A 10,178-nucleotide genomic window follows, 5' to 3' on the forward strand; every position below is an offset into this window, starting at 1 on the left:
GAGGCGGGGATGAAGGTTAAAAATAAAACCCATGGAGAATGAACTTACGCTTTCCCCCACCCCGCCACACCCCCATTTAGACTGGGGATGGAGGACATGAAACCGGAATGGAGTCAGGGATGGAGGTTAAAATCAAAACCCATGCGAAGATAGAGGCAGGGATGGACTTACGCTTTCCTCTGCCCAGCCCCGTCCTTGACAGTAAAATAACTAAAAATACCTTTAGAAATAGCAGTAGACCGGGGATAAATGGGGCCCCGCCTCGCCCCCTTTGGACGGGAGGAGGACATGAAACAGGAATGGAGATTAGAAGCAAAACCCCTGAGGAATGAAGGTGGGAATGGAGGGCAGAATTTTGAGACGGGGCGAGGGTGAAGACCTTGTCCCTCACCTCCACCCCAGTCCATTGTCATCCTTATTTGTGTTTTAACTCTCTCTCTCTCTCTCTCTCTCTCTCTCTCTCTATATATATATATATATATATATATATAAAAGATGGTTTGCCCCCATAGTCTCCACCTTCGTCCTTTGTTAATTGTTAAAAAAATGTGACTATCAAAAAAAACATTTGTTAAAAAAAATGATATCGTGTGAACCTTTGTATAGCACGTTGTGGATAACCATGAATATCGAAATATGACGCCTGCCATGACTGGGGACATGGTTGATCTTCTTATCCAATCTCAAGACCAATATCTCAGCTATTAAAGAAGATAAAGCTAGAGTTCTTTTGGCATATTCAGGTCATGCTCGGATCTAGGGGTGGCAATCGGGTTGGCGGGTCAGCATACCTCAACACAAACTGGACCCGTTTATTAAACGGGTAGGCTGTGGCAAACACGAACCCGACCCATTTATTAAACGGGTAACCCAACACGATACAGTTAACCCGTTTAATAAACAGGTCGGGTCGGGTAAACGGGTGGGTAGGTTAGCAGGCGGGTTGGCGGGTCGGGTTCAAGTAAATGAGTTGGCGGGTGGGTCGGGGTCGGATAAACAGGTTGGAAGACGGGTTGGTGGGTTGGGTTCGGGTAAACGGGTTGACCTGCCCACCTAACCCATTTATTAAACGGGTCAGCCGGGTTGGCGGGTTGGCATACCCCTAACACGAACCCGACCCGTTTAATAAACGGGTTAGGCGGGTCGACTCATTTATGACACAAACCCGTTTAAGCCAAACCCGAACCCGGCTAAGAAGCGGGTCGGCGGGTCAGGTTGGTGGGGCGGGTCAGATTTTGCCACCCCTACTCGGATCTAATCAGATCCAAATATCCAATTGAGATCAAGCTCATGTTCTATATGTATAAAACCTCTGGTTTAAACCAACCCCATTTTTATCTGATTTGTTAACATACTAAGATCCAAACTGGATCCGACTTGATACATGTCGTGTATTAAATCCAACTCAACCTGGATCACTCATAACCCACGTTGGATCCGAGCTGTTTCACTCCCATCTTAATTACATGAATACATTTGAGTGGATCTCACATATCTCACTCTTGAAAAAACCAGTGTGAAAATCTCATGAAATTTTAAAAAAACTGATTTTCTTGGAAAATCCTTGAGAAATATTAGAATATAGAAAACTATACAAAAAAGGGGGGAAATATTGTCTACACTAGAGTACCATACTCTCTAGGAGAACCACAGGAATGCGTGCTTCATTCGATCAATTTGACCCCATAGATGTCAACATGGTTCAATTATTAGAAACACACTTCGGATCGAGCTGTTTTGATGTGTAAAACCTAACCTTTTCAATCATGGAATTCTAATATATATTTTGGACCGTTGATTTTTGAAGCTCCTAAACATTTTGCTTATGCAATGCAATTTCGCAATCTAAATCATGTTTTGACTAAACAATCCATGTACATCATATCCATAAGGCTTGATCCACAAAAAAAACATCAAGAAGATCAAAAGAAAAAGAGTAATCGTTTCTACTACTGTAGCCGAGTGCAACTAATAAATTTTCATAAAACTGTATATAATTATAAAAAATTCAATTATTGAAAATAAAAGTGATTTTTATTGACTTAATATAAAAATATATTAAGATATACAAATGATATTTTGAAAATATCACATTTTTAAGCTTTATTTTGCTTTTGTAAAATCAATATGTTCAAAAGGAAAAAGTCTATTAGGGGCCAATCTTTTGACCTTATTTTCAGAACTGGACCTCACATACTTGAATTTCTTGATAAGTTGGCAACAACTTTTCTGAAAATTGCCAAACAGTTAGGGCTGTCAATGGTTTGGGTTTGACTCGAACCCTATAAAGTCAGGATTTGGCGATAAATAAAGAGATCCGAATAGAACCCAACTTGGACTTGAAGGTGATGCTGATTGATTTGATGCCTCAGTTCACCAATTCCCTTGTCCATTCGTTATAACATCTGCCATCTATAACATGTAGTTGGGTATGGTTTGTAAAATTTCATACCAGATCCAGGTCCAACCCAAGTTTCCATTAAAATCTGCAAATTCTCAATGTAAAAATGATGAAAAAAATGTTGTTTTACCGATGTCTGGTTCATGTAATCTTCATATGGCCTGGGTATGGTTTTTCTTATGGTGGGTTCAACAAATCCAGGTCTAGATCTGGTACCAGCACTTCTGAGTCGGATCTGAGTTTGGGTCTACCCAGATCCAAACCAGATTTGACCCGTTGATACCCAATAAGACTATTTTTGTAATTAAGGAAAAATTGATGCCCCTAAATGATTTTTTTCCCAAATAACATCACATCCGCTGCAGAGGGCAGTTTGCAGTCATATCGTATATATAACGTTATACTCCATCGCCACCGCCCATCTCACTCAATGTAGGTGTACGTGTGCCCACCCTCACATATCCCACAGCACACAAGTGAGATGTGCGGGTGGAATTGAATACAACGCACGACAGTAATACAACATATGACCGGAACATCTCTCTCTCTCTCTCTCTCTCTCTCTCTCTCTCTCTCTCTCTCTCTCTCTCTCTCTCTTGCATGAACATTCGAATCGACAACAACGTAAATCTTCTTCAGATACTGTATCCAATAAATAGTAATCCACCCACCATCTGGGTAATGCCAATTACTCTGGCATCCTTTATCGCTCAAATCGCCAAAATTAGCTTCTAAAGATGACGAAGACGTGTCCAGTCCGTCTTCTCCTCCTATTCCCACCCCTACCCTTCTTTCCTTATCCATCTCATAGCCTCCCCAAGAAGAGGAAGAGAAAAAGAGTAGTTCCAACCGTAGAGGAACAACTTCTGTTTCTGATCAATGGGTAGCCGTTTGATCAGATCAAGAATCGCCCATCATGTTTTTAGCAAGATGGGTGTCATCAATTGTCTCAGAAAATCTTCGCGTGGGGCGTCTGCGGACGTTCAAAACAGATCCTCTACCTTTCAGTGTGATGGGAAAGCCCCATCTTGTATCTCCCAATTTGGGAAGATGGTGTTTCCAAATTGGCGCTTGTTGTCGACTGAGGCAGAAGGGAGTGTTGTTCAGGAAGATTGTAACAAAGAACAGGTGATTTTTGGATCGTTTGTATTTAGCATTTTTAGTTCCTGAATGTTACTAAGGGAAAGGATTGAGTTTAAAGGATTTTTGTTTTGTTGGTGATAAGGTTTTCTTCTTTTGAGTCTTTTTGATGAATTAGTATATTGGAGAAGATGTGTTAGTCCAAGTGTATAGATTTTCACTTTTTGTGTAATTTGTGGTCGGCTTTGATCCTACGTACATATACGTAAAACTGTTTTTATGGTGCACTATAGATGCAATAGTGTATTCTGAAAAATAAGAAAACTGCAATTCTTGATTGTGTGTTCGAGAATTCTTGTAACCACTGTATCCTTTCCACAGTGAGGTTGCATGTTTATTTTTTGTAAATAAAGAAAGCTAAAACCCCGTGCAGCATTGTTTGATGGGGTTTTATTTTTCTTTTCCCCTCTGTTTTTACTTTTTCAAGAGTTATTCTAAGGATGAATATATAAGCACCACTTGTTTGTAACATTTTGCATCAATTTATGAGTTCTAGTTTCTGCCAAATTTGGTTATTCTACGATGATGATATGCTTTGTGACTTGTTCTGTTTTTTTTTAATAATATAACTTTGTTGTTCATATTAAGAAAATGAAGAGAGCAAAAAAGAAAAAAAGAAAGTTGTTACAGAGTAATCTGCAAAGTCTACTGGGTTTGAAAAGAAGGACGAAAAGGCCATGCCTATGTTGACCTATGGAATAAATGTATATTTAAAACTTTTTCCAGATTCCTTTGTTACCATGATATGGTAGAATTCAACATGCATAATATATTTTATACTAATGAACGATTGACCTGTTTCCGTAGAGTTTCTGCAGCCTCTTCAACTCGGGTAGATCTTCATGCTAATGAAGTTGCAGATGTGTTGCTTTGACGAAGAAATGAAGTTTCTTCTTTCCCCACTTTTATTCTTCCCTTTTTTTCACATGGGTAAAGAATTTGCAGTTGTATGCTTTCACTTTAAAGGCAATAAAGGGGCTTTTCTCACGTAAAGTTATGAAACGATTTGGGTGTCTGAACAAGGATCTTTAGGTGGATATTCATTTCCTGCCTAGATGTTTAATCATTGGACTGGATTTTTTCTCAACCATATGTTCTAACAGTTCTAAATAAGCTGTAGGTCCAGTTCACTTGTTGCCAGTATTGATGCATGATCCTGTGACAATTTTTTTTTTTAGATTGCAAGGGGAATGTATCATCTAATTTTTGTACTGACTTGTGCTTTTCAATGATGATCACGAGAGAAGCATCTTTGAGTTATTCAACTAACAAGTTGCAGTCAGCTTGGTGTGCCACACTAGTTTATGTACTTCTGCAGTTTTTGTGTCAGTTAATTTTAACTGTCCGTCCGCTTATAGAAGCTTCCCATTTAGGACACTGAACCATTTGCTACACTGTATGGTGAACTCTTTCCAGGATTATGGTTTTCTTGCAATGTCTTCTTTCAAACTTCCATTTTACAAAGATCAACAGTGGGCAGAAATTATTCTGGATGGAGTGTATTTGTTTATATATCTTTGTAGTGTGGTTCTATTTCATAAAAGAGCATGTAATTATAAAGAATATCTTAGCAAGCACCAGGTGATGTCCTTGATGATTCTATAGTTAATAGAGTTTGATAGTAACATGTGCTTTTGTTTTTTCCCTGTCTGTATTTTCTTGTGTTTGCCTACTCTTCTAAAGTATATTGTAAATTTCAAGACATCAGATTTGTTTAGACACTAATCGAGGTGGAACTTTAGTTAAGATATTTTGGCCATATAACAGCTGCATTTCTGTCTTCCCCTGCTATGCTTATGCTCATCTAGAGGCAGCTGATTCATTTTTTCTGTAGCACATTGTCAATGTAAGGTGTTTGATTGGTCACAGCTTCTAGCATTCATGCTTTCTTTACATATTTGTTTCTGATCATCTCCGATATGTCAATGGCTTCTACACACTATATTCAATTGATTCTTATTCTTAATTCCATTTTTTTTAGAGCATTGTAACAAAGGTTTGAGACCAAATTTTATAATTTTGTAGCATGACTTAAACAGTGACTGTATTTCATAAAAAGACTTCAATTCACTTCCCTGTGGGATTTGGATTACTTTTCCCACAACTTTTTTGATATCCATATCTTCATCATGCTAAGAACAGGGTCCTCATCATCTTCACCTTCTTCGTGAACATCACAAGTTGTTTCCCCAACAAATCACATTCTGGCGGATGTTCTTTAATATGAAGTAATAATAAAACGCTTTGGAGAGGCATTCAGAAAAATCCATAGTTAATGATATTATTTGACCTGGCATGATTCAAGATGCTGACCACATCTTTTATGCTGTGAGAGGCTAATTATTGAAGTCAGTTTCCTAGATTTTACACCTTCCTGTATTTAACTTGGATTAATGTATCTGTTTTAGTGAGTTGTTCACATATTCTTAGGGTGAAAAAAGTGATATTCCATCCTTATCAGAACTTTTTCTTAAGGACTTTTGTGTTCAAGCGATTTTACTATTTTTGTAGCTTTCAAATGGTCTTCCTTCTTGGATGTTGTTTTGTGTTTATGCAACATCATCCTTTATTAATCTATTATTGAAGTACTTGCTGTGAAAGAGCACATCTTCTTTGAAATATATTTCCAAATGGTTTGTACTTAACTGACAATTTAGCCAGTTATGATTTATTATGCTGTTCTTTTTTATTTGAAAACTCTAGATGCAAAATATGCTTTACTGCTGCATTAGTTCTGCTTTACCTTCTTGGAAGTTGAATTCATGCCTCTATCCATGACAGGTTTTGGACTTTCCAGGAGGAAAGGTCATGTTCACCCCTGACCTTAGCTTCATACCAGAGTCTCCCGCGCATCGTGCTTACTGCTACAGGATTCTCAATGTTGAGGGGCACCCAATCTCGGAAACTAGCTCTCAAGAGGTCTCTCTCTCTCGGTGCAAGTATATAATGCATCCTTTTACATACTTTTTCCGACCCATTGCCAATACTAAGTAGCAATGGAAAATTTGTTTCCTTTTTCTATGATATTATGTCTTGGTCAGATATATCATGGTCAATTGTTTCTTTTGATTCAGCCAAATGATTTTCATTTTTTTTCTGGAAAATGAGAGTAAAAGTCAAAATGAGGTATTGTTCAAATAGCATAAGAGCAAGATATGCCTGCACCACATTATCATTATTTCTGAACCCATCTAGTTGAACCATAAATTGGTTCGTCTAGGTTGTGTTTAAAATAGAATCACCTAGGTCATTGGTTGTTGTTTATTCTCTTTGTATCTGTCATTTTACTGTCAAAATTTATTGCATTTTAGTGAAACAAGAGTTTTCATTCTCTTTATAAATAACACCAACATTTACCTTACAATGAACTTGCATCTAATATATATATATATATATATATATATATATATATATATATATATATATATATATATATATATATATATATATATATCCTCCTAAATTTTAGCCATTTTCGTTTTAAGGTTTTCCTATATGTATCCAAGTCCTTATTTCCCTATTCTTGACTAGGTAATAGATATCATATTTTCTGCACGCAAATGTATACATGGGCATATCCTCCTCTGTTGACTGTATTTGATTCTTATCAATCTTTAGTACAAACAAGTATCAACCAAGCTAGAATCCTGATGTGGCAACTTTAGTAGGGAAATGCAGTTCCTCTCTCCATACATGCTTCTCGATACTTGGTTTCAATTCCAGTGTCTGTCTTAGATGATCTCAGTGGCACCAGTTTTCCTGGCTGAGATTATCTAATGCAAAGATTTCAATGTCAACTTCATAACTGTTTAACTTTATTCCTTAGGTAAACAAGGAACTTGCTGTAAAAATGTACGCTGACATGGTCACCCTTCAAATTATGGATTCCATATTTTATGAAGCACAAAGGCAAGGAAGAATTTCCTTTTACCTTACCACAATTGGCGAGGAGGCCATCAATGTAGCATCAGCTGCTGCTCTCAGCTTTGTTGATGTCATTTTTCCTCAGGTTATTAACATAGACATGACAGTTTTTGAAATTATCAGTTTTGCTGCATTCTTTTGAAAGTTAATTATTCCTCTATCCACTTACAATTACTAATTTTAACCATTCTTTTATAACGTGAATATAGTACAGAGAGGCTGGTGTTCTTCTGTGGCGCGGTTTCACTTTGCAGGAATTTGCAAACCAGTGTTTTGGAAACAAAGCTGACTATGGAAAAGGCCGCCAAATGCCAATCCATTACGGGACCAACAAACTCAATTACTTCACTATATCATCCCCAATAGCGTAAGTTCTTCACTCTAGAAGATTGGTATCTTCCTATGAAATTTCAGGGCTTTCACACAACTGAGATTGTCAGGACACAGATTTCCCATGCTGTTGGAGCTGCATATTCATTAAAGATGGATAGGAAGCAGGCCTGTGCAGTTGCCTATTTTGGTGATGGTGGCACAAGTGAGGTACTGTGGCTGTAAATCAAACTTTATACATGGAGAATTATTGGGCATTTCTGGATGCTAACATTTTGGCAATACTCAGGGTGATTTCCACGCTGCATTAAATTTTGCTGCTGTCATGGAAGTTCCTGTTTTGTTTATTTGCCGTAACAATGGATGGGCGATCAGTACACCTACATCAGAACAATTTCGAAGTACCATCTCTCTTTTCTGTTTTGGAGGACACTTCTAATCGTTACATATTTCTTACTTCTGCACTGTTACTGGACATTCAGGTGATGGTGTGGTTGTAAAGGGTCAAGCTTATGGCATCCGCAGTATTCGTGTTGATGGCAATGATGCTCTTGCCATTTACCATGCAGTTTGTGCTGCTCGCAAAATGGCAATCAATGAATGCAGACCTATACTGATTGAGGTGAAATCCAAGCTTTATGGCTTAATTCTTGTCAATAGCATCCGTAATATCTTCATCAAGCTCGATTTGCAATGTTGATTTCCTCTTCTGGATTTGGAATACCAGACTCTCACATATCGAGCAGGCCATCACTCTACATCTGATGATTCAACCAAGTACCGACCGGTAGATGAAATCGAACACTGGAGAAGGATGCGGGATCCTGTCTCCAGATTTAAAAAATGGATTGATGGTAGAGGATGGTGGACCAATGTGTCAGAATCTGAGCTTCGGAGTGAAGCAAGAAAAAAGGTGAGATATCGGTTTCTTTACTAGAGTAACCTTTGGTGACTGATCAGTTTATCTAATCTCTCTCTCTCTCTCTCTCTCTCTCTGACTAAGTGGTGATGCATGCAGATATTAAACTCAATTCAGGTTGCAGAGAAGATGGATAAGCCACCGGTTAGAGATATTTTTACTGATGTTTATGATGTACTCCCCTCTAACCTTATTGAGCAGGAAAGATTACTAAGAGGGACAATTAGCAAACACCCACAAGATTACCCACCAGATGTACCTGTGTAAATGGTAGATAGCAATTTGACATGTAAAATATGACTGTCAAGCATGCCTTCTTTATGTATTCAATATTGGTCACAGATGTAGCCAATCAATAAGCCATCACATTCTAATAAGTTCAATTTTTTTGTTCAAGTTCATTCTTTTTACGTTAACTTAGCCTAAATCTTTAGTCTTACTGTGTCATGCTTCTTGTGTCTTCTTTTCTCTCTCAACTGAAAGTGGGTACAAGAAGCTACGCTGTGTCTGAGGTCCAAATTTCTTGTAAAATCCTCACTAGAGGTGCCAAGTGTTGAACTTGTCCTTTAAGTTTGTGCAATCAACTTATCAGTTAATAAAATATTCTAGAATTTTTTAAAATTTAAATTTTTTTAAAAGCATAAATTTATAGGAAAGGCCGAAGTTTAATGGTTTGGGTGTATAGTGTAACAAAGAGGTAGAGATAATTCAGTGCATAGGTGACGGAAAAATCATAAAAAATTTAGCTTCTATTTGAAAAGTGTGATGCTGCTGCTAAAAAATGAGGACCAAGAAAAGATGAGATCGACCTTTCTGCCCAATGACAGATAGAGAGGAACACTTTTTTTTTTTTGAAAGAAGATAGAGAGGAAGACACTGAAGTAGCTAGCAGGACCAGAGGAGCTCTGTATCAAATGTCATCAAGTTACCCTCAAACAATTCTTTTGAATTTAGTAAGTTATAATGTTATTCACAAAAAACTATTTTTTGTGTGGGAAATCTCCTCGGAGTGTGGTTTACTTTACTGGCCGATGTAGATGCTTTTTATTCGTGGTTTATTTATTAGCGAACATGCTTTGAATTTGTACTATTTCAATGTGAAAACCCTTTTCGTATCATCAAATATTGGTGCAAAATGGATCATCAATTTCTGAAAAACTTGTCAAAACCAATGTTAAATTCGGTTCACTAGGTGATTGGTTTCTTAAAAAAAAATCGAGCAATCTTGAATCGGCCCCTTTTTAATGACTTGTCATTAAAAAATAAAAAAAAAATGTTAAAAAAAAATCGTTAAGCCCCCTAAAATATTAAAAAATAATATGAAAATTGATCATGAGTCGGCCTCTTTTGAATCGTCATTGGGCCGATTCAATCTAAATTGGCCGATTCAGACTGATTTTGACAACATTGGTCAAAAGATCAAAATCTTCTGATCTAAAAATATCCTTCAATAAACAAACCATG

The 10,178-nt window shown here is 37.3% G+C and overlaps 1 protein-coding gene across 1 annotated transcript; it reads left to right on the plus strand.

Moving 5' to 3' along the window:
* Positions 1-3,198: 3,198 nt before the first annotated feature.
* On the plus strand, positions 3,199-9,110 carry LOC149847426 (2-oxoisovalerate dehydrogenase subunit alpha 2, mitochondrial-like). The gene is made up of 9 exons (XM_089998417.1): positions 3,199-3,529; positions 6,323-6,460; positions 7,368-7,550; positions 7,675-7,832; positions 7,906-8,005; positions 8,085-8,196; positions 8,278-8,417; positions 8,523-8,708; positions 8,814-9,110. Exons 1-9 carry the CDS (start codon positions 3,281-3,283, stop codon positions 8,979-8,981), a joined length of 1,434 nt encoding a protein of 477 aa, XP_089854543.1. The 5' UTR covers positions 3,199-3,280; the 3' UTR covers positions 8,982-9,110.
* The last annotated feature ends 1,068 nt before the right edge of the window (positions 9,111-10,178 follow it).

The sequence above is a fragment of the Nuphar pumila genome, chromosome 2 (assembly GCF_984573655.1).
Source record: "Nuphar pumila chromosome 2, dmNupPumi1.hap1.1, whole genome shotgun sequence".
Classification (NCBI taxonomy): Eukaryota; Viridiplantae; Streptophyta; class Magnoliopsida; order Nymphaeales; family Nymphaeaceae; genus Nuphar; species Nuphar pumila.